The sequence below is a fragment of the Lygodium microphyllum genome, chromosome 14, assembly GCF_053477565.2.
Source record: "Lygodium microphyllum isolate KBCC chromosome 14, Lygodium_microphyllum_v1.1.10, whole genome shotgun sequence".
Taxonomy (NCBI): domain Eukaryota; kingdom Viridiplantae; phylum Streptophyta; class Polypodiopsida; order Schizaeales; family Lygodiaceae; genus Lygodium; species Lygodium microphyllum.
Window position 1 is genome coordinate 15,575,913 of NC_141148.1, and position 25,682 is coordinate 15,601,594.

A 25,682-nucleotide genomic window follows, 5' to 3' on the forward strand; every position below is an offset into this window, starting at 1 on the left:
GCAGAGACTCTTTGTATTTTGGATAGAGATTATCCACTCTCCATGTGAGATGGTGGACTGCAGAGTTGACCTTGAGTATATGAGGAGAGAGATGCTTTTATTCACACATGGGACTCGGGCACCTTCCACTTTGAGTTACATTGGATTTGGCATTAGTGAATCCACCTGACTGGTTATTTACCCAGCCATTGCATTGCTTAATAGTCATTCACAGGGATTATTTTGTACTTTGTTTTAACTTTGGGAGAAGTTATTAAATTTTTTTATTTTCTTTGAAGAAAGAAAGTGTCACATTATGCCTCTCTATCTGTGTTTCTATTGTTTTGACTATCATTTTACATGCATCCACAGATCCATACAGAAGTCCTGAATCAAATAAGAACACACTCTCTGTGAGAGCTGACAAAGCCTTCAGCTCACGAGGTCTTAAAGATGGTGTCAGAAAAATCACGTTGGATGACAAGGATATGCCTCGACAGTGGTATAACTTAATGGCAGACCTTTCAAAACCACCGCCTCCACCGTTGCACCCACAAACTCGAGAACCACTGAAACCTGAGGATTTGCTACCACTTTTTCCTTGGTCACTCATTGAGCAGGAGGTTGGGACCCAAAAGTTTACTGACATTCCAGAGGAAGTTCTTGATGTTTATTCCCTTTGGCGACCTACACCATTATTCAGGCATAGACTCCAACCTTGAATTATGGGCTTTATGCATTAAAACATCAACTGCATGGAACACACCTACAGTTTTCAGTGTTCTTCATGATTTTTCGATGATCAGAAAATAACCAGCTTGAGTTGATCTGCAGAGCAAGGAGGTTAGAAAAACTGCTTGACACACCTGCTAGGATTTACTACAAGTATGAAGGTGTCAGTCCTGCTGGTTCTCACAAACCTAACACAGCTGTACCACAGGCTTGGTATAATGCTCAGGAAGGTGTAAAAAAGCTGGTTACAGAAACAGGTGCTGGTCAATGGGGAAGTGCTCTTGCATTTGCATGCAAGCATTTTGCTATTGGATGTGAGGTGAGGTCACTTCTGGACTTCTTTCCTTAACCCTACACCTTTTTAATTTGTGTAAATGTTCATCATAGGCTTTCCTAGAAAGAAGGTGGATACAACTTCAAATAAAAGTGCTCATTGTGAGGGCATCTTGAAAATGCTGAACCTATCACTCAATTGAAGCTGCTCTTTTACATATGCAGGTGTGGCAAGTGCGTGCATCATATGATCAAAAGCCATATCGGAAGCTTATGATGGAAATATGGGGCGCAAAAGTCCATCCGTCACCCTCAGATATAACATTTGCAGGGCGATCTATCCTTGAGAAGGACCCTCTTAGTCCTGGCAGCCTTGGGATTGCAGTTTCAGAAGCAGTCGAGGCAGCATTGGTAGAGGAGGGCACTAAGTATAGTCTTGGTAGTCTGCTAAATCATGTTCTTCTGCATCAGACTATTATTGGGGAAGAGTGCTTGAAGCAGATGGCTTTAGTGAATGAGACACCTGACATTATTATTGGGTGCACTGGAGGAGGATCTAATTTTTCTGGGCTTTCATTTCCTTTCATTCGTGAAAAGATGAAAGGCAAAATAAACCCTGTTATACGGGCAGTTGAACCTGCAGCATGTCCCTCATTGACCAAGGGTGTGTATGCCTATGACTTCGGAGATACAGCTGGGATAACACCACTTATGAAGATGCACACTCTTGGACATGATTTCATCCCAGATCCGATTCATGCAGGCTTGTTTCAGAAATCATTTTAACCAGATTTCAGTTTTTCTTTTTGGCATATAAGCTAACTTGTTTTTCTGTATGGGCCTGTTATCTTAGTGCTATGTGCTTCCTTTACCTGTTGCTTGCTGGTCATGCATGGAACCATTTAGTGATAGCTCTTGCTAGGATCGAGACAGAGTACTATGCAGATTAATTGCAGAAAGAAGAGCGAGTTGAAGGAGTGAGTGCATGACACAATCAATATTTGGTACAATGACTGGTGTACCACTTTAGGTTTAAATAATATATAAAGTACTAGAGTGTAAGGGTGCATTCACACCCCAACACCGTAAAAGACACGGTGAGCCTTTATTCCCAACAACCTCCCACCTAAAGGCAACGTGCCTGAAGGTAGAGAAAAGAATTAGCTAAGTTTGTGTATGTACAAAGCTAAAATACACATATACTATCTAACCCCCATCATCTAGCGGCAATGAGCAAACCGCTCTGTTGGAAGGTCTGCAGAGTTATCATTTGTATGTACCTTGACAAGCTCAATGCTCTTGTTGTCAAGTACATTCCTAATAAAATGATGCTAAACCTGTATGTGCTTTGTCTTTGTGTGAAAGACAGGATTCTGTGCTAGCGTGATAGTACTCTAACTGTCACAATGGAGGATAGGAACCTCTGTAATACCAAGCTCTCTCACTAGATGTGAAAGCCATAATGCCTCTTTGCATGCCTTAGTGGCAGTCACATACTCTGCCTTTGTAGTAGACAATGCAACACACTTTTGCAGCCGGGATATCCAAGAGACTGCTCCACCTGTGAACGTGAACATATATCCCGAAGTAGACTTCTTACAGCCAGGATGGCCAGCAGAGTTTGCATTCGTGTACCCAACAACATATGTCTTCTGCTTACCAAAGCAGAGATACAAATCCTTTGTGCCCTTAAGGGATCTCATGATACCCTTCACTGCTTCCCAATGCTTTTTGCTAGGATATGCCATGTACGTGCCAACTACTACCACAGCAATGTCAGGACGTGTAGCAACGATAGCGTATATCAAGCTACCAACAGCTGAAGTATAAGGTATCTTGGCCATTTTAGCCTTTCCATCATTAGATGTAGGGCTGTCATCTGTACTAAGTTTCACATATGGAGGCAATGGTACACCAATGGCTTCCCTCCGCCTTCTATATTGAATTCAACATTGCAAAACCTTAGTGATATACTTCTGCTGTGACAGATAAAGAAGACCCTTCGATCTATCTTTGAGTATACGCCTACTAAGAATGTGATTGGCCTCACCAAGATCCTTCATATCAAAGCTATTGTGTAAACTCTGCTTCAAGGAGTTCAAGGCATGAGCATCCCTATCTGCAATTAGCATGTCATCCATATACAAAACCAAGAGAATAAGGTTGCCATCTGTTGCCTTCTTGGTGTATGAGCAATGATCAACTTGAGAGCAATGAAATCCCTGAGATTGCATAAATGTATCAAATTTATGATACCATTCTCGTGGTGCTTGTTTCAGCCTATACAAACTCTTGTTGAGTTTACATACCACGTGCTCTTTCCCGCGTGCAGTAAAACCCTCAGGCTACTGCATATATATCTCCTCATGTAGGTCACCATGTAAGAAAGTGGTTTTCACATATATCTATATGAGCTCCATATCTTCAAATGCAACTTGGCCCAAGATGGTTGGTAACGTAGTCATTTTGACTATAGGAGAAAAGATTTCATCAAAATCAATTCCATGTTTTTGCTTGTACCCTTTAGTAACTAGGCATGTCTTGTACTTTGGCAAAGAACCAAAAGTGACTTTCATTTTGTAAATATTTACATGGTAGCACTTTTTGTCCTTTAGGCAAATGCATCAAATCGCAAGTGCCATTTTTCATGAGAGATTCCATCTCTAATAACATTGCCTTATGGCATTTCTTGCTGTCTTTTCTGTCTATTTGTTATATTACGTGAAATGTAATTTATGGGAAACACTCGAGGGATGACCGTCCGGGGTCCTTGGGCGTCCGAACGGGGTCAAGGGGAGCCTAGAAAGTAAGTGAGTTCGAAAAATAGAATAGCTTACCTCAAGTTGGCAGCTGGCAATTGAGTCACGATAGAGTTGGGGCCAACAACTTTCTAGGCGTGGCTGGGTGGTGAGATAGAAGTATCTTACATATTGTTTATGAGAGGATGACGCACAGTTTGAGGGACGTAAAACTGGTATCAGAGCTATGTTTTGCTCGGCTCGACTCTAAACGACCCGCAATTCGTCTAGGTCCTCGCTCGACTTCAGGCGACCATATAATACATTTGGACAGTCGTCCGTCTTCAGACGACCCGTGACATGTGGCCAGCAACGTTTTAGTTTTCGCCCGTCTCCTCTTCTGGCGATCTTTAAAAAACATAGGGGCCACGTTAATCGTCTCTCTGAATATGGCCCACGCTAATCACCATGCTGGCTACGTCCCATTTTAAGACCGGTTACACTAGCAACTACTCCAGCCACGATCTAGTGATCTATTGGACTGCAGCAGATTGCTCTACCGCTGAGCTATACACAGGAAAAACACGACCTGTTTTGTCATTGCCTGACAGGCCTTGTTTTGTGCCATGCAACCTGTACATAACCAATGCAAATTTGAGGAAAACTGCATCGATCTTTGCGCTGTCTCTACCATTGAGATATAAAGGCCATCGACATCTGTCCTATCTTTGTAATCAAGGAAGTACCTCATCTTTGTCTGCAAATTTCTTATATTTGCTTTCCAATTCCAGTGTATAGATGAAGGGGAAAGAGAGAGAGGGGGTAACCAAAGGCTCTAGTTCCGGGGACCACCCTATGGTGGATCCCCATGAAACGAAAATAGAAAAAGAACAATGGGAAGAATTTTTTGCTACACGAGAACAATTTGATGATTTAACTGCTCGTATGCAAGCACAGGGGGTTCAAATGGAGTTGCTAACTCAAGTACTCACAGAAATAAAATCTCAATTAGCCTTATTACTAGAAAGGGATAAAGGTAAGGTAGAGACCTCAAATATTCCATCTTCATCGAAAGATCTAGATGTGACTATGCAAGACCCTAGGAAACCCCACCAAAAGTTGAGGAATAACCCAATGTTAAAAGATATGAAACCCCCTCAGTTTCATGGGGAGGAAAAAGATAGAAATAAAGATACTATCTTTAACTTCCTCAAAAAATGGGAGGATTTGCATAAACTTAAGAATACTCCACCATATCTCCAAGCGCTGGAGGCCAATCTAACATTGGGACCAAAGGCATATAAATGGCGGAGAACTTTAAAGGAGAAAAATAAAATACCTGAAACTTGGGCTCAAATTGAATTAGTCTTTTTGAAAGAATTCCTTTTTGAAAATGAAATGGAAAGAAATTGGGAAGATTGGGATTTTGTTAGACAAAAGGGAAGACCTTTGCTGACATATCTCAAGGAGTATCGTGAGATAATCCTCAAATTGGAAGGAATAGATGAATTTCAAAAGACAAGAGGATTCATAAGGGGACTAGATAAGGCCTGTAAAAAGGAAGTGAAAAGGAGTTCACCTAAGATGCTTGAAGAGGCAATTAAATTTGCATTAATCAATGAAGATAATACGTGTCCAAGTGCACTCACTAGTCTTACTGATACGGAGCCCAAGACTAGGGAATTTGAAGCCTCAAAATTTATAGGCAAATCTAAAAGGAAAATGCCATTCCTTAAGGGTAAGAAACAACCCTTTGAAAAGAAATAATATGTAAGGCCGAAGTTAAGTCAAGATGACTTTGATAAGGCCAAAAAAGAAAGGCTGTGTTTCAATTGCCTATTTCCTAACCATGCTGCTTGGAATTGCCCTCAAAGGAAAAAGGGGGAAGATAAAGGAAAGGATAAGGACAAGGGCAAGGAAAAAGAGAAACAAATCCATGTAGTGCAGACCTTGGAATTAAAGGGACATGAAAAGTATAAATCTTTAGAGGTCTTGCACAAGGATGTACAACACAAGTGTTGTATATCAACTTCTATGTAGCAGTCTATCTCTGGGCCACATGATTTAGTTAGAGTGCATGGATTGATAGCGGGAAAGAGGGTTAAAGTCATGATTGATGACTATGCCACCCACAATTTCATAAATTATGCACTTGTCAAAAAGTTGAAACTTCCCCAACAAAAGAGTGAGCATCAATATGTTGTTCGTATGATGCAAGGTCAGGATAATAAAATATGGGATACAATGGTATCCAATTTGGAAATCGAGATCCAAGGATATAAAAATAAGCTTGATTTCCAAATTATGAATATGGAAAGAGCCGATATTGCTTTAGGGAGGGAGTGGCTATGGGGATTGGAACCATCCTTAAAGCGTAGTTATCATCATAATACACTGGAATTTGAAAGGGATGGTAAGACTTTTGTGATTCAAAGTGAACATGAAGTATCTGATAACCCTTTGATGTGTTCCCTTGAAGTTTAGAAGCTGATAAAGAAGGAAGCTTGTGAGGTATATATGTTATGGTCCCTCCCTATATAAGACACTTTTACTTTTTGTAATATAAAGCAATAATTTTCTTATGTTTGTGAGTTGAATATAAATAATGAATTAAGTGGTTTGTTAGATGAATTTAAAGATGTGTTTTCTTCTGATTTACCAAGTGGCCTTCCACCAGATAGGGGTGATGTAAATCACCCAATTGACATAGATAGGGATACACACCTTGTTTCTAAGCCATCTTATAAGCTAAGTGAAACACAGCATCAAGAAGTCAAAAGACAAATTAAGGATTACCTTAATAAAGGGTTTATACAACCCAGCAATTCACCTTGGGCTTCGCCAATTTTATTGGTGAAGAAAAAAGATGGTTCTATGCGACTTTGTGATGATTATAGAGCACTTAATAAGATAAGGGTGAAGAATAAATTTCCTATGCTTAGAATGGAAGATCTTTTTGATCAATTATAAGGGGCAAAATTCTTCACAAAGATTGACTTAAGATTAGGCTATCACCAAGTAAGAATTAAGGCCCAGGATGTTCCTAAGACGGCATTTTGTACTAGATATGGGCATTATGATTTTTTGGTGATGCCTTTTAGTCTCACTAATGCACCATCTACTTTTATGAAGCTGATGAATAGTGTGTTATGGCCCTATCTAGGACACTTTGTAGTAGTCTTCTTGGATGATATCTTGATCTTTAGTAAATCAAGAGAAGAACATTTGGAACATTTACGGTTAGTATTCCAATTGTTAAGAACCCATTCTCTTTATGCGAAGAAAACTAAATGTGAATTTTTCGCACAAGAGGTTAAATATTTGGGGCATATTATCTTGAAAGAGGGAATCAAGATGGATCCAGAAAAAGTAAGGGCAATTATTGAATGGCCATCTCCAAGGAACCTGGAAGAGTTGCAGATCTTCCTAGGTTTATCTGGATTTTATTGTAGATTTATTCGAGATTATGCCAAGATAGCTGTTCCAATGACGGACCAACTTAAAGGAAAAGGGAAGAGTTTTAATTGGGGAACAGACCAAAATGAAAGTTTTCAAAAACTTAAGGTAGCTATTGCTACAGCTCCAGTACTATTAATTGTGGATCCCAATAAACCATTTGTGGTTGAAGCTGATGCCAGTGATAGGGCAGTAGGCGCAGTCTTATTACAAGAAGGTCGACCAGTTGCTTTCGAAAGCAAGAAATTAGACCATGCAAAACGGAATTATTCTGTTTATGAGAGGGAGTTGTATGCAATAGTACATGCAATGAAGAAATGGAGGCACTATTTGTACGGTGCCAAACTTTTGATCTTGTCGGATCACGAAAGCATTAAGTGGCTTAATGACCAATCGGATCTACAAGGGCATAAAGCCAGATGGACCGAACTCCTCCAAGAGTTCGACTATGAGATAAGGTATAGAAAAGGAAAGTATAATATAGTGGCTGATGCACTTAGCAAAATGCCCATCATAAATGAATTGAGTTTTACTCAGTTCACTTCCGATTTGCTTGAATCCTTAAAAGGGAAATGCCAGGTTGATTCGGCATATTCCTACATATGGGAAGCAATAGAAAATGGGGATCCAAACGGAAGAGCCTCCACTGAGAAAGGAACATCTCAAGATGTTCAACAAGGAAATGGAGCATCAAGGGTTGCGCAAATGGGTTTCAAATGGAAGAATTTTACCATTGATAATGGTTATTTACTCTACAAGGGTAGGATATGTGTCCCGAAAGATGAAGAAATAAGGTGCCAGATACTCTTTGAGTGTCATGATACCCCTAGTGCCGGACATTTAGGAGTTAATAAGACTTATAGTCTTATTAAAAGGCAATTCTATTGGCCTGGAATGAATAAGGACGTCCTTGACCATGTGGTCAAATGTAATAAATGCCAGGTTAATAAAGCTGAAATATTGAAAATGGGAGGACTTCTCTATCCATTAGAGATTCCTTCGAGAAAATGGGAGAGTATCTCCATGGACTTTATTGTCGCATTACCCAGGACACAAAGGGGGCATGACTGTGTGGGTGATTGTGGATAGGTTAATCAAAATGGCTAGGTTTATTCTAACTTCAACTGATGTTAAAACACCAGAATTGGCTAGATTGTTAATAGAGAACATATAGTGATTATATGGCCTTCCGGCAAATATAGTTTCTGATCGGGATAGAAAATTTAATAGTCAATTTTGGCGTGCTGTATTTAGGAAATTGGATACTAAACTTAGCATGAGCACGGCGGAGTACCCGCAAACTGATGGGCAAACTGAAAGGGTTAACCAAATCCTTGAAGATATGTTGAGAGTATATGTAAGTAAAAGGCAAACTAATTGGGAAGAGTATTTACCGATAGCAGAGTTTGCATATAATAGTGCCAAGCACTCTTCCACTGGATATAGTCCATTTATGCTAATATATGGGTTTCAGCCCAGAGCTCCTTATGCAGTAGGACTGCACAAGGAAGGAAAAGGTTCAGGCAACAAATGAGTTTTTGGAGGATATGAATAGTATGTTAAAATTTGCTCAAGAAAATATTAAGAAAGCTCAAAATCGAGCTAGAGCTTATGCAGATCCTCATCGAAGAGACATCTTCTTTGAAGAAGGGGAATTGGTCTATCTTAAGGTGCCTGAACAAACTAAAACCATGAAAACGGGACAATGTCCAAAGCTGTCACCCAGGTATTGTGGTCCTTTCACAATACTTAAAAGGGTGGGAGAACATACTTACAAGCTCCAACTATCTGTTGGTAGTAAAATACATCCAGTTTTCCATGTAAGCAAGCTAAGAAAGAAGTTGGGTGATATGGATAATCTAATCTTAAATGATAACATCGAGGAGCTAATAGGTGACCAATCTATTCCATATAAACTAGAAAGAATTTTAAGTGTTCGTAACAGACGAACAAGGAATACTATTTATCAAGAATATCTGGTGAAATGGAAAGATTGTTCAGAAGAAAGCTCAACATGGGAGTGTGTAAGTATCTGAGGGAAAAGGTTTCCCAATTTACAGTTGGACTTTTTAAGTATCGTTTTCGAGGACGAAGCCGATTTTTAAGGGGTAGGAAATGTTATATTACGTGGAATGTAATTTATGGGAAACACTCCAAGGATGACCGTTCGAGATCCTTGGGCGCCCGAACGGGGTCAAGGGGAGTCTAGAAAGTAAGTGAGTTCGAAAAATAGAATAGCTCACCTCAAGTTGACGGCTAGCAGTCGAGTCACGATAGAGTTGGGGCCAGCAACTTTCTAGGCGTGGCTGGGTGGTGAGACAAAAGTATCTCTCGTGTTGTTTATGAGAGGACGACGCACAGTCTGAGGGACATAAAACCATTGCTTCTTGGAAGCATGACGGCTCACCACAATCTGTCAACATGACATAATCAGCCACATAGTTAACGCCTGGAACGAACCTATCTGGCTGTCTTTGCACTTTGGTTGACCTACGGATCCAATGGTCAAGATTTACTGGCTGTTCAGCTTGCAAATCTGCATTAAGAGCTTGCTGTTCTTCAGGTTCAGCATGTTGTACAGCTGGTTCTGGTTGTTTCAAAGGCAACTGTTCTTGCTGAAATTGTGGTACATTATGGGCAAGATCTTGTTGATTGTTTTCAGCATTATTCCTTGCATTTTCAGGAACATTTACAGCAGGTATTTGTTGCTATCTAACGGGCATTCTTTGCTGTCCAATCAGTACATCCTCCCGGAATACAACCCTTTTGACCTCCTTTGTCTTTTTGGGTTGTTTGCGCATGCGACGTAGTATCATTGCTGCGTACTATTTTTCTTTTCTCGAGATTCCACAATCGATTCCCCATCTCACCTTTATCATTGTATCCTAGGAAAATATATTTACAGGACTTTGGCTCAAGTTTGATGTGTTCTTTCTTGCAAATGTGCACAAAAGCCTCATAGCCAAACACTTTGAAGTGAGCATATGAAGGTTGCTTGCCCAACCACGTTTCTTGAGGGACTCATCCTCTCTCCCCTCTCAAGACCTTTTTGGTGATCGATTAATCAAATATACGGTTGTCATAAGAGCCTTTGTCCAAAATCCATGAAGTAAAGCAATATGTGACCACATTGTACGGACCTTGTCTTGAATGGTCCTGTTCATACGCTCTGCAACACCATTTTGGGGTGAATTATGAGGAGTGGTGAGTTTCCTTTTAATCCCTTTGTTGTCACAAAAGTCCTGAAAGGATTTGGACACATATTCCCTACCATTGTCAGAGTGAAAACACTTTAATGTCTTGTTGGCCTGATTTTCAGTTAAGTGTTAGGAATCTTTCGAATTTATCCAAGGCCTTGTCTTTGCGACGAATTGAATAAACCCATACTTTGCGTGTGGCATCATCAACAAAGGTAATGAAATGCTTATTTCCCCTAGAGATAATCCTGGCATTTGACATACATCTGAATGTACCAACTCTAAGGTTGAAGACTTTAGAGAGAGATTTCTTATGTGACATTTGAGCATGTCTACCATAAATACAATGATCATACCGTTCAAAATTAGCATACCTTAAAGATGACAAATAACCCAAGCGAGAAAGCACTTTCATTCTAGTTTGACTCATGTGTCCCAATCGGCTATGCCACAAAGAAACACTTGGTTGCTCGGTTATGGCTATTACATGGTCACGCACACTAGATACATGCAAAGGATACAAAGTATCACTTTTGGAGCCCTTGGTAACAATGCGAGAGCCCTTACAAATTTTCCATTTGCTATCCCCAAAGGCGGTGTGATAGCCTTCATCATCTAGCTGCCTTGTGCTTATCAAGCTCTTCTTGAGCTGAGGTACATGTCTCACATCATGCAAAACAAACATGGAGCCATGCTGAAATTTCAGTTTCACACTGCCAATGGCTGCCATTTTACATGGATAGTTACCTCCTAAGTCGACAACACCACGTGCACCACTATTATAGTCAGAAAACCACTCATGATGTGGTGTGACATGAAAGGATGCACGTGAATCAAGTATCCAAGTGTGCATGTCATCCTCAAAATCTGCAATCAATGCATGTGCACTTGAAGAAGAAGTAAGAAGTACATCACTATCGCTATCATTCTCATGAGTGACTACATTGACCTTTTCTATTTTCACATTGCTTTTCTTTGCAAGTTGGTTGTCCTTTTTCTCAACCTCGTTATCTTCAATATTTTTGTTTTTGCCTTTCTCTTTTTTCAATTGAAAACAGTCCCGTTTGTAGTGCTCCTTTTTTGCCACAATGATGGCACTCCACATTTTTGCCATGAGACTTATTGCGTGCTCTATTTTCAGAACTACCCTTATGCTGAAATTTGTCTCTAGTGTGCAATGGATTAGAAGACTTTGCTGCTGAATTATTTTACCAGTTGAGTTCTTCCATCAGCAAAGAACTCTCCACATCAGAATTTAATAGCTGAGCATTCGAGTTACTCAAAGCTGTCCTGAAAGTATCCCAACTTTCAGGCAAAGCACATAGAAAGAAAGTAGCTTTGAACTCATCATCAATATGGAAATCCAAAGTAATGAGCTGATTGAAAATTGAGTTGAACTCGTTCAAATGTGCACAAACGGTTGTACCTTCTTTCATCAAAAGTCCATTAAAATTTTCAGCCAACAAACCTTGTTGGCTGCACTTTTTTGAGCATACAATTCTTCAAGCCTTTGCCACATTGCATATGCTGAATTCAACTTGTCAATGTTAAAGAGCAAGTTGTTTGACATTGAGAGCTCAATGGTAGAGCGTGCAAGCTCATCCAAGTCATCCCACTTGTCTTGTTCCATGTTTGTTGGTTTTATTTTATTCCCTTTGTTTTGATGGGCTTCACCTGTTTCTTCTGCGTCAAGACATTGTAGTACTGTTTTTGCCATATTGCAAAATTATATGCACCCTCAAGCTTCTTAATGTGTAAAAGATTACTGCTGTCACTATTCCCAGCCATAATTTTCAGCACTAAAGTGACCCAAAAGTCACCAAATGGAAGACCAAATGTCACATAAGTGACCATGGTACACTGGAAGTACCAGTCTAGCAGTGAAAATAAAAAAATTGCAGAAATTTCAGATTTGCAAATTGATTTTCAGAATTAGAGAGTGTGTGCTATTGCGCTCCACAAGCAATTACAGCCACATTTAGAGGCCAAGGCACTAGTTACATTTAAAATCCCCAAAATTTGACTGCAATTTCTATTCCAAAAGCATTCATAGGCACAAATTTGACAATTTTTGTCAAAACTCCCAAATTTTCAAAAGGAAATCCATCCAGATTGCATCAATACATGTACGCAATTGCATATATCAGGCAATATTTGCACAAATTGATGAAATTTTACAAAAGCACCAATTTTCTCGGGTTTGGTATGCACAAATTTCAGTGCAATTGAGGAAATTTTACTAAAATATAAAAGACCCCAAAATTTCCTGGGCAAATGTGCACTGATTTTGTAAATTTTGAGTCAAATTTTCCTATTTTGCATCATAGTCCCCAAATCTGGGAAAAGCCCCAAATTTTCGGGCCAGAATTGCACACTATGCTTGTGCATGTGAACACTCGGTAGTGGGAGATGAAAAATTGTGGGAAATTATATAAAAAAAAGACGACAAATTTGCCGACTCGTGGCTCAGCTTTGACCTGCAGCGTGCCACCTTGTCAGCTAGTCACAGCTTGTCTTCGTGCAGTCCTATCGCACTAGACTGCGCCACCTTCCTGTCACCTACCTCATCATGTGCTGCTTGGCCCCTGCTCGTTGCGCTTGTTGACTGCAAAATTTATGACTGTTGGCCCGACTCACTGCCCTCGTCAGGCAGTTGATTGTTGACTCTAACTTGCACCTGCTGAGCCTGTGCTCGCCTATTGCCTGTCTTGAGACGTGTGCACACCTGAGCTGTCTCTTGCCCACTCTGATACCAATTTGATACCGGTTTGATAGCACTTGCTAGGATTGAGACAGAGGACTATGCAGACTGAGTGCAGAAAGAAGAGTGAGTTCAGGAGTGAGTGCGCGACACAATCAGTATTTGGTACAATGACGGGTGTACCACTTCAGGTTTAGATAATATATAAAGTATAAGAGTGTAAGGATGCATTCACACCCAAACACCGTAAAAGGCACGGTGAGCCTTTATTCCCAACATTCAGATGGCAGGTCATACATGCATGCCACATGCCAAAGCATGTGTATTTGCAGTGTGCAATGGCTCTATGCTATTTGGTGGATTTTTAGCTGCAGTTACAATGACCAAACACGACAGCAGGCTGGCATGTCTTTAAGAAAGAAACAATATTGGACCTTGGTAAAGTTTTTAGATGTACAACACCTGAAAAAGGCATTTTCACTTTTTTGTACTACACTGTAAACATTTTTTACGACACACTACACTTTTTCTGGCTCCAGCATGTTCTACAAAAGGGAGTCAATGTCCACATTACTCTCAATCCCTTCTGCCCCAGTCATTCCACCTCTCCATCATCATCATTATCATTAGATTAACCCTCCCTTTGCTGCCAGTTAGTGCTGCCCTACTGCAGCAACTTGTCACCGTCATCAAGTTGTGGTCACTAGTTACTATAGGTGGCACCCTACTGTCAGAGGATCTTTAGGAGCTGCCTCTGCTGCCAGCCAACCACTTCTGCTGCCTGGGTTGCTACCAGCTTGCTCGGTGGTTTCTCCGTGCTTCCCCCAGCCTCCATGGTTCTCCAGCCATTTATGTTTTGGATGCCAGCATCTTTTTCTTCATCTGTTGCTGCTGTCTACCTCTCCAGCATCATAGACAGCTGCGTTTTCCTTTTCAATCTGCTGGTACCTTCTTGTGTTTTCAGCATTCTGCTGCTCTAGACAGCAGTTATCGACACATCATCGGAGATTGTCACTAGGCTTTACACTCCTGTGTTTAGTCATTCCAGCCCCAGAGATTGCTGCATTTGATGAAATCATGTGCTATAGTACTCATAAAGTGTCACAACTCTATAGAAATAGAATTCGTATCCTTTTTCATTAATTTGTCTCTGTACTTTGACTGTGCTTACAAAATTTGGTTGTTTCTATTCTTGACAGTATTCAACCCAAAAAGGAAGGCCATAGAGAAGAGACAAGTGTCAAGACACTTGTCACACGAGTTTCCCAGTGTTCCACCACTTGTCACATCTCATGACATGTGGTTGGACACTTGTCTTGTGCTACTCCACTTTCCCCTTTTATACTAGCTCTTCCCTCTCCTATAAATCAAAGCTCGTTTTTCTTCATTCAGCATCATTTTTCTTTGTTGTAAACTCATGTACAGCATCCACAGATAGCTAGAAACTGGCCCCATCCATCCCCATCATCATCCCCCACTTCTCCATTATCAAAATCCTCCATATTCCCTCTTTTATCACTGCTGTTTTACAGGACAGCAAGCTTGTAAATTCATTACAGCATCTCCTTTTCAAGCTCTTTCTTCCATTTTAGCAACAAGAAGCAAGCCCTATCCATGTACTACTGTTCAATGATGGAGAAGGTTGATGTAGATGCAAAGAACTGAAGAAAATCAGTCATTTACCATGGCTGCCCTGCCTCAACAGCCTATACTCAGAAGGTCCTCCAATGGCTACAAATCAGACCAACAACCTCTCCTTCCTCTCTCTTGCAAGCTGAATTTATAGAAATGCCTCTCTCCATCCTCTAAAGACGTTTTTCTGTCTTGCATAGCTCTTCCCTCTCCTATAAATAAGAGCTCGTTTTTCTTCATTCAGCATCATTTTTCTTTGCTGTAAACTCATGTACAGCACCCACAGATAGCCAGAAACTGGCCCCATCTATCCCCATCATCATCCCCCACTTCTCCATTATCAAAATCCTCCATATTCCCTCTTCTATCACTGCTGTTTTACAGAACAGCAAGCCTGTAAATTCATTACAGCATCTCCTTTTCAAGCTCTTTCTTCCATTTTAGCAACAAGAAGCAAGCCCTATCCATGTACTACTGTTCAACGATGGAGAAGGCTGATGTAGATGCAAAGAACTGAAGAAAATTGGTCATTTACCATGGCTGCCCTGTCTCAACAGCCTATACTCAGAAGGTCCTCCAATGGCTACAAATCAGACCAACAGCCTCTCCTCCCTCTCTCTTGCAAGCTGAATTTATAGAAATGTCTCTCTCAATCCTCTAAAGACGTTTTTCTGTCTTGCATGGGCATTTTTTACAAGTGACACCCTTCCCAAATGGTTTTTCCAACATTTTTCATAATTAAATATTAATTTTCAGTATTAAAATACTGAAAATTAATCTAATAATTATTTCGGTATCCTAAAAAATAATCTGATTGGCCAATAATTAAATTGGCTAGGCAACTTTCATTCCTGAGTGTCTCTGCGTCATCTTTGACCATTAAATAGGTGTTAGGTACCATTAAACGCCACTTCTCTAGTATCACCAACTGACACTTATGACCAAATAGATGACCTAGGCCAACAACTAGCACCAAGTATCTGTGCGGCATAACTTATAGCAACTTTTGCCTTTGACATCCTGTGATTTCTTCGTGTCCCGGGCTCGTAAATTTACTTTAACCCCAATTGCACCTCACATGTGCATCATTTACTTAATCATGTGATTAAAATTAATCCACATGCTAAGGCTTCAAAAATACATGTCCTTATAACATCCCTCCCCCTTGGAATCCTTGCAATTGTCCTCGATTGCACTGCCAAATGCATCAAAAGCAAAGTACTACATTGGAATTTCCATAGGGCATCATAGTCAACACAACATTGCGCACTGCTGTTCAACCATTCCATATGCCCAACATATGCTGAAAATTACCAGCCAACATAACATAAGACTCACAAAGAATCTCAAAAATATTGCCAGATTATCGTGTGATATGTCTATTTCTCATGAGCTCAACTCATCTAGCAAAACCAAAGCATAGCATAGCATAACTAAGCATAAACCATGGCTAAAACATAAATGGTATCACAACATATGCTGTTGTCCATGGAACTAGATGTAAACCATTGAAACCTGAGCATAATCTAATCATAAACTAATCACTTGCTAATCTGAGAACTGAAAACTTACCGACAATCCCCCTTTTTCTTCTCTCATACTGTAAAGAAACCAGTTCTTATCATTGCATAATAGATAATGCATGTGTGTTTGTACATCTTTGCATAATCTTGTGAGAGTGAGAATTACTTCTTCTCACTCTCAAGTTGATTGTAACTGAGCTCTTCCCTAAGGGACTTGGGTTGAGCAGAAATACATTTCTTCGGGGGGGGGGGGGGGGGGTTTGCTCATCTTCAACCCTCAATCTTGTCTCCATTACTTGTACATTTTCATGGCTGTAATTTTGTGAGTAATTTTCATTTTCAGCTTTAAGTGTTCATTCTCTTTTATATTAAAATCTCGAAAACAAGCGAATATCATAATTGTTAAGCATACTACGTTGTTCGGGGCGTTTACATAAAGTGATCCATGTAGTATGGCATCTTCAAGGGACGAGGTTCCCAGTGTGAAGTCCATGTATGCTATATGTGCAGTTGGTAAAGGTCCTGTCACATGATCAAGTTCCTCTATGTGGGAGAGGTGTATAAAGGGGGAGCTTGGGTCATACTGAAAGGTGGGGAGGTGCTCTAGGTCAATCATGTATCTTGTGAGCCATTGTGGACCTGTGCATACCATGAAGTCTCATGTCTTGCTTGAGCTAGATACTTAGAGGCCTTGAAGGCTCTCCTAGGTACTCTATCCAGGTGCATGTTATGTACTCTGTGTATGAAGCTGATGATCTGAAAAAGGTCCTCCATCATCATGGGGGTTGCGATAAACTTAGTTCTAATGATCTCATGTGGTACTAATGGTTTGCTGCAGAGAGCATGATGATTTGTGGTCTCTCAATTTGTGTCCATAGGTACGAAGTCAAGCAAGGGGTCCAAATAGGTATGCCATACATCATGGCTAGTGTGACCAATGTGTCAAATAGCCACCTCCGTATGTGAGGCTCCTTGAAATGTGCTTGGTGGTACTATCTCTCCATCATTGCCAATACTGTGTATCCTTTTATGAGGCTGTTGAAGTGTGCCTAGTGACACCATCTCTCCATCATGACTAATGTTGCGTATCCTTGTGTGAGTTGATCTCCTCTGCCTGCTCAGAGAGAGAGAGAGAGAGAGAGAGAGAGAGAGAGAGAGAGAGAGAGAGATCATAGATCATTGGTTTCACAAGAAACTGGTTCTCGCAAATGTTTTAGAGAATGCATCAATACAAGATAAATTTTACTAGAAATTGTTTCTAAAAAATGTTTTAGAGAATGCATCAATGTAAGATGAAATATTTATAAAATTAATTTATTTAAGAATAAGAGAACCATTTTAAATTTAGTTGTCGTTTGTTAATGAAACATTTTGAATGTCTACTTTGAAATATTTTGAGCTTGGCATAACACATCATGGTAGCCATTGGGGAGAGCCTAAATATTTGGGGTTTTGAAACGTATTTTGGCTTGGGAGAAATAGCATTGTTGTTTTGGGTCCTTTCAAGAGGGTTTTTTTCCATAATGAGTAATTATATTAATCACAAGAGAAATACAATAGTCAAAGCAAATTAGTAGAAGAAATTGCCATATGCCAAGAAACTTCAAAGGGGCGTTTTCTAGCTACTCAAGGGATTGTCTATCCATATAGACTCATCAATCCACTTTAGGTACATCTTTTTCGAACTTTTAGTGCCATTTAAAGTGTTGAGAGTTAGTCTAGCTCCATTTAGGTACACCCATTTTTTGGATCGAGCACCTTTTAGGGTTGAATCATTTATGTCCACCCCATTATCTCTATGGATAGTGTTCCACTCTTGTTTCATTTATAAATTATAGGATACCCATCTCTCTCTTTTTTTTGTGAAGAAGCTTAAATTAAATGAAAGTATTTACATCAAGCCATAAATTCCGAGCAATTACAAGTCAAGTCCAAAGGCTATCAAAACCTTGTAGACAAATATCACATAGGTAGCACAATAGAAGTAAAGCAAACAATATCTAGCCAAGGAGCAACCACGATACGGAGCACCACATCCACTAAAACCATGAAAGAGATATGCCATAACAATAATCCTTGAATAGGGGCCACATGGCCATGGATACCTAAGCTGAATAAAAAATGAAGACATTGTAGTTGTGACAGATGTGCCAGATAGGCATCCATATGAGAAAATGAAAGAGGCAAGGATAATCTAATTGTAGAGAGGACAAAGAAGGCATCTTGCCCAAGACCCAAGATTCAAGAACAAACAGGTGTCCGCTAGCAAGAGATAAAGGTCCACACACAAGAAACAAAGCTCTAAATTTGTCTCACTATAAGGTAGGAGATGAAGAGATGAATCGGTGTCTCATAACATGCAGTGTAAAAGATACATTAATCCCATGAGATCTTGCGAGCATGTAGCACATCCCTAGTGGGGAGACCCCCAATAAGCAGCCTCCATATAAAAGCTTTCCCCTCATAAAGAATCTTGGACTTCCACAATTGGATAAATCTATCTTGCCATTTCCCTTTGGAATGATGGACATGCCATATTTTATTGGCTTTCTCAATGATCCATCTCGAGTCTTCTATCGTCTTATGGTAAGATCTAATTAGCTTATCTTTTTTGGAAATCATCATGTTTCACAAACATCCAATCTTGCCAATGTAAAGGAGGCTAAAAAGCAAGCAATGGAGTGTACTATTGAAACTCCTCCTGTAGCCACGCGTGTCACATTGGCAAGTTGTTAAGCGTGTCTTTCGTTACTTGCAAGGTACTAGATCTCTTGGATTGCTTTATGCCAAGGGGAGACCAATACACTTACATGCTTACAGTGATTTTGATTGGGTTGGTGATTATGATTCACGTTACTCCACTAGTGGCAATTGTTTCTTTCTTGGCTCATCTTGCATATCTTGGTTTAGCAAGAAACAATCCACTGTTGCTACATCGTCATGTGAAGCTGAATACAAGGCAGCTTTCACTACCACAGTTGAATGTGTATATATTAGACGCTTGCTAGCTGATCTGGATGTATCTGTTACGAAGCCTACTCCTTTCTTCACTAACAGTCAGAGTGCCATTGTAGTGGCTTGGAACTTAGTGTTTCATGCACACATGAAACACATTGAGATACATTATCACTTTGTCAAAGAGAGGCTACATGCAGGTGATATCAGCCTTGTCTATTATCCTACCACCAATAATGTGTTATACATCTTCACCAAAGCTCTTCCTTGTGACAAATTTGAAGCATTTCGCAATGCTTTAAATTTGATCTCCTTTGGTGGCGGATGATCCTTGTATTTTTTATCACTCTTCACTCCAGGGGGGTTTGTTGGGTTTCACTCACGCCTACGCTCACAAAGGAGTATTGGTGATCAGTAGGACACTGAGGCACTTTTCACTCTCGGTACGAGAGGTTTTTTCCCCCAAACTTTCTCTTTTTTCGTATGTGCCTATGTTACACATTTACGGGCACTTATCATGTTCGGGTGTGAACACCCCTTACAACCCTAAGGTTTAAACTTTGTACTTTCAGATTACACTCTTTCAATCTATTGCATTAGGTGTCATGCTTCACTCTCCACACTGTCTACTGCACTCTCAGCTGAGCTTTGATCCTCTCAGCCTCTCACAATTTCATTCTTTGATGTTGCATTCTGCCTCTGACTTAATGGTGTTTGTATCTTTTACCTTGTATTTGAGCTCCAACTTTTGCATTGAGCTTTGCCTCTTCAAATTTTAACTATAATGCATACGTTAGAATTTCAGATTGAAAAAGCAGTCACGTATTTGTGATCTTGGGAGTGAGGCACTTTTGTTTTCACATAGAATTCATAGACTTTAATGTTTGAAAAACCTTCCCACTCTCAAACTTTTTGGGCCAAAAATTGCAGAGTCGTGGGGCGTTGTCTGTCGCTGAACTAATCTTCTTAGTCATGATCAGGGTTTATCCATCAGTCCTGTTTAGGATTGTAAGCTTGAAACCTTAGTCTATCATAGGTAGAAAGTTTTTATCATTAGTCCTTTCACTTCAACTTATATATCCATATGTAGAATCATGCCTCACAATTAAGAGTACCATAGGATACCTTCAATGCTGACAATTAGAAGTACCATGGATATATCCAATGTCAATATTACCGACTTCAAAATCCAGGTTTACACATCATCTATGATCAGGGTTTTTGTCTACTTGTCAATAGAAACCCTCATCTGGTATTGTTAACAAATGTTCAAGCAGTACTTATCTTAAATAAGGTTATATATGAAAGCCACAAATCATTTAGGATCTTCCATCAGTACTTTGTATTGCTCATTCAAGTCCTAGTCTCATAATTCATATATCACAGGATCATGCCTGACAATCAGTATTGTGTCCAATAGTGCATATTACATATGCGTTTTGCAATCCATACTACACAGGTTTACTAGTCCCATTTGACCCACGCTACATATGTGCATCCACAACCTTCTTGTTATGCAAATTCTCATAATCCACATACATGGCCATGCTGTCATCAACTTTCTTCATACACTTATACACAGGGTTGTGCCATCTTGATTTTGTGCTCTGTAAGACTCAAGTTTCTTTGAGATCTCTATATTGTTATGGTATATGATTCTTTTTTAGGATCCTAATTCTTAGGAAATCACTTGGTAAGATTTGTTATTGCCAGAATTACTTTTGTACTCCATGATTCAATCTTAATAATTTGAACCAATAATTCTATGTTAAAATCATGGCTGGAAATGTGCTTGTGGCCTAATTTTCATTGATGCCTGCTTATGGGAGGTTTTTCATACATTAAGCATTTCTTTTTGGTCTATCTTCTACTCAGAAAGCCCACTTCCATAAAGTTACTTACCAGATACTTGACTCTCACAAGTCGCACATCAGGCATTTTTTTATACCATACTTTCTACCCAGAATTGCCACTTCCATGAAGTTGCTTACTAGATACTTTTTATACTCATGAGTACATCGTGTGTCCTCTATTGGCTTTAGCTTTTGAGCATATAAGGGTATTCTCACATTGATAGCAGTTGTGTGATAGCTTTGATGAATTAATAAGCAAAAAAGGAAATATAATGTGTGCATGCATTCGTTGCATGCCTGCACGCATGCGTATGTGGAATAAAACACTATAAAAGATGTGTATGATTTCTTATCAGGATGTTGGCTAAATTTGAAGTATGCAGGTGGACTGCGCTATCACGGCATGGCACCATTAGTATCTCATTTGTACAATCTTGGATTCATGGAAGCCATTGCAATCCCACAAATCGAATGCTTTGAAGGTGATGACAATTACTCTCTCTCTCTCTCTCTCTCTCTCTCTCTCTCTCTCTCTCTCTCTCTCACGCACACGTGCGCACACAGTTTGTCTTAAGATTTTTGACACGGCTCAACCTTTCTCAGGGGCAATGAAGTTCGCTTGCACTGAAGGTATTATACCAGCTCCAGAACCTACACATGCCATTGCTGCAGCCATAAGAGAAGCTCTGTATTGTCGGGAAATGGGTGTTCAAAAAGTTATTCTGATAGCTGTTTGTGGCCATGGGCATTTCGACCTTGCTGCTTATGAAAAGTATATGATGGGCAAGATGGTTGATCTTGCATATCCACAAGACAAAGTATTGGAAGCTATGTCCAGAATACCACCTGTGAAGTGATTAATGCTGCAGAACTAACTGGCCAGCAATTCCGAGGATAGATTTGTCATGTAGATGACAGAAGTGCTAGATATAGGTGTTAACATGACCATAGTCATGCTTGTAGGAGATTGGCTTGTTGAAAAAGATCAGCTGAGAGGTCCACATTACTCTTTACCGTTTCACAATGCAAGCGTGATCAGAATGGCATGAAAGAGGTATTCAAATGAAGTCACCGCATTAACATTTGAATGAAGAACCCTGTTGCAAGAGTCTTAATGACACATATGCATGCATGCACATGAGTGCTCGCGCACACAATCTCTATATGTATGTATGTATGTATGTATGTATGTATGTATGTGTGTGTGTAACGGTAATTTTGTAATCATTTGTGTTGAGTCGTGACTTCAGTACTGATGCTAGAAAATATCTCAACAATAGGGATGCATGGTGATGCATGCTTAGCATTGCCCTTTCTCATCGATGAAGGGAGTACTGCGTTGTCCTAGGTACCATTCCAAACATAGTTATTCTATATAATCATACATACCACTCACAAAGAAATAAACCATTGACATAAGTTTAGATGAATATCATGCAACATGCAGATCTCAAACTCTGGTGTGTTCTGTTGTGCGTTGGCAATGCATCAAGTAGAACTAAATGTGAAAGAAATTGTCCCCTATCTTGGGTGCAGAATACTAATACTTGTGATGCTAAACTGTGCATTGAGCCCTATTGCAATCATTATACAAAAGCGTAACTTGATCCATCATACTTGAAGACTTCAACTTGTCTAAGAGCTTCAAATCTTGTCAGAAAGGAAAGCTAGGATTGCGTGTCTCTGTTAAGCAAGTACAATGTAAACTTTTCCATACAACCAATAATCATGCAAAAACAAGTGTCCACATCCTTTCCGAATACTACGAATATGAAATTTCTGCAATGTATCAACCCTGAGGTTCAAGAAAAGCGCTATACATAAGATTGGTGGTTAACCTACTACAAAAAACTCGTAATTTTTGAGTCCGGGGATCAAAGGGTGCTCTCGGACTTTACCTCAACAAAGCTTTAGAGGGTTTTGCAGGCTGCGAATGAAGCATTCAGTTGCACCAGAGACGTGAAGAAGAAACAAATGCTCAGTAGTTCAACTGGGCGGCTGCTTGCTTCGAAGAAACGAAGGCCTGATCTGGGTTGCCAATTGGGTTTTACGTAAATGAAGTACAAACGTGACGCAAATCCTGCCTTCTTACTGGTTATCAGTCCTCCACTCGTGTAATTTGGATTCCCGGCAGCTGACGGTGCAAAACAGCGACTATCAATTACGCTTCTCTGTGTGATTTCGCACCGGACCCGCGTGTTAACGGTCGTGAGATGGTGAGGTCACGAGTGGCGCTGGGCAAATCTGGATTCTGATGTCGGAACTCAAGAAGCCGCTTAGGGGCCCCACTAATCACGTGGCCGCGCCTTACCCTTCCCCTCCTAGCACTCTCTCAAAATGAGGTGCGAGCTCAAGGGTAGCGACCAATCAGATTTCCTCTTCCTTTTAATTCATCACAAATATGACGATCTAACTCCACTGGCACTGGCGTGACGTATCACTATTGGTAAACTAACACCTTTGAGACAAGTCAAGATGACGTTTAGGAGGAAAGTGACGATGGTCATTGGCCATATCGAGTTAAGCGCCAAAGGGTTTTACTCACGGTACAAGCCACAACCTTCTAATTGGCATAAGGTTGATGTTGGAGAAGGAAAAAATCAATCCATTAAGGGCAAGGACGTGCAAAAAGGTGCACTATAATGATAAGGAGAATGTTTGAATTAGCAAGACTTCTTGAAAAAAAAAATCGTCGAATAAGCTTGAAAGGCTTCACTAAGATTCTCTGGGGAGATTAGAGAGTGTTTAGTGGGAATTGAGAAGAATAGGTTGACATGTCGGTTTGTTAAAGCTAGAAGGAATGGAATCTATTTCAACATGTCCTCCTTGCATGCAAGGCAAGAGACAAGTCGGTTCCTAGGGCTCAAATGAGGCACTAGTTCTAAAGTTCAAAGGTCTTAAAATGGTAAGATCAATCTAGATACTTATACTAACCATGCAAAGGGAGGCAAGTTTGAGAAAAGGAATCACTTTGATAAGTAGGATCACATGTGGATTCTATAGGTCAAAGAGAGATGGCAAAGGTAGAACCTAGTGAATTATTTTGTACATGGAAGTAGTGCTTAGAGCAAGCTTGCAATAATGCTCTATCATTCAAACTTAATACTTTAATGGAGAGTTGTCAGTAAGAACTAAAGATCTACTGAGAAAATTCATAAATGTTTCGCATTTACGTGTCTTGTGTGGAAGGAAAGTTAACGATCTTATGTTTTTTGGGGTTGTAGAAAAGCTCTCGTCTTTTGGTACAAGATCATGAAGATTATCTAAGATGTGAGTCTTCATGATGTGGTTAGCTAGAAATGATTGTTGCTTGGTGGTAAGGGGACTCTCAAAAATAATGAGACAAGGAATATATAAACATTTTGAGGGATGTAGGAATCAAAATATATGGCTTTTGATAAATGATTTACTTTTTGATGGGAGGAAGAGATCTCTAGTTGTGCTAGCAAATTTTACTTTAACAGTTGTATAGGAGGGTGTTGCAATCATGGATAAGCTAGTCAAGAAGATGTTATCTTTAAGCTAAGGTCCAAACTTCTAAAGGAGTTGATATAAACCCTCAAGAGAGCAATGTAAATTCTCACTATTTTTCAATAATACAATATCTACCCATGATTTTGATAATACATGTTTTGCCTGCATTTTTGACGATATAAGATCTCTCAAAAGCCACCCAAATTTTTTTGTTGGAGATTAGCTTTGGATTCTTTGATTAAAAAGATGATTTCATCCATAAGAAGTAATATTATGGCTAAGGTCACTAGGAACATAAAATAAAAGTTGTTGGTTGTGCTGTAGGAAAATAAAAGTAAGCTCAAGAATTATAGCCCTAATGTGGTAGCCCTTCAAGGAACCGAGGTGAGAAGGAAGTGGGATCTTTGGATTACTCAAGTTATTATTAGTGGATATTGTCAGTTCATGTGTGAATCTATGCATGTATCAATGGGCTAGGCATTATATTTTCAAGTGACGTGATCGCTAAATTATTTGTACATGTTTTATTGCTATTTGGCATATTTTATGTTGGCCAACTTTGGTGATGCTAGATTGTTAGCTGACTTTTTTACACTGATTGCCATTTATAGGTTGGTCACTCTCTCCTCTAGTCATTTATTCAATATTCAACATAAATAGGTCTTGTTGAAGAGGGAGTCAATGCCAGTGCCCACATCAACTCATGACTCATCATTGAGTTTGTACTATTCCTTAACTTAATACATAGATTCTATTTCATAAGCATCTAGCTTTCGAGTTATTTTGTAGTGTTCTTTTTTCTTTGTAGTGTTTCTTTTCTCTCATGTTTGTGCAGTCTATTATGATAGATTCTCACACTTCCATTAATCCACCTATTTCTAGCATGGTATCAAATGTCTATGTTAGGCCATGTGGTGTTATTTTCTATTGTTCTAAGTCTACCCTTTGCTTTCCCAACTAGTCCTAATCTATAATCATCTATTGCTTGTGACTAGTTCTAGAATATTTTTTATTATCTGTTGTTTCAAGTTTGCCCTCTTCTTTCCCTCCTATTATTGATCTATAACTCTATGTTGCTTGCAACTAGTTTGAATATTTTTTATTTTCTAGCCCTTACTATATGTATTTTTGCTTAGCAATCTGCATTTTACTAATCAACATTTGCGTTT

At 39.7% G+C, this 25,682-nt stretch overlaps 1 protein-coding gene across 2 annotated transcripts in view; it reads left to right on the top strand.

The window, feature by feature from the left end:
- The window catches only part of TSBTYPE2 (tryptophan synthase beta type 2), a 35,145-nt gene extending 12,789 nt beyond the window's left edge, over positions 1-22,356 (top strand). Inside the window, exons 2-6 of one of the 2 annotated variants that reach the window (XM_087692397.1) lie at positions 352-682; positions 814-1,030; positions 1,210-1,747; positions 21,423-21,521; positions 21,643-22,356. In XM_087692397.1, coding sequence (XP_087548523.1) covers positions 352-682; positions 814-1,030; positions 1,210-1,747; positions 21,423-21,521; positions 21,643-21,896 — 1,439 coding nt within the window. In that variant the 3' untranslated portion in view covers positions 21,897-22,356. The remainder of the gene's footprint in view (positions 1-351; positions 683-813; positions 1,031-1,209; positions 1,748-21,422; positions 21,522-21,642) is intronic. The other variant, XM_087692398.1, reaches the window with a different exon arrangement.
- The last annotated feature ends 3,326 nt before the right edge of the window (positions 22,357-25,682 follow it).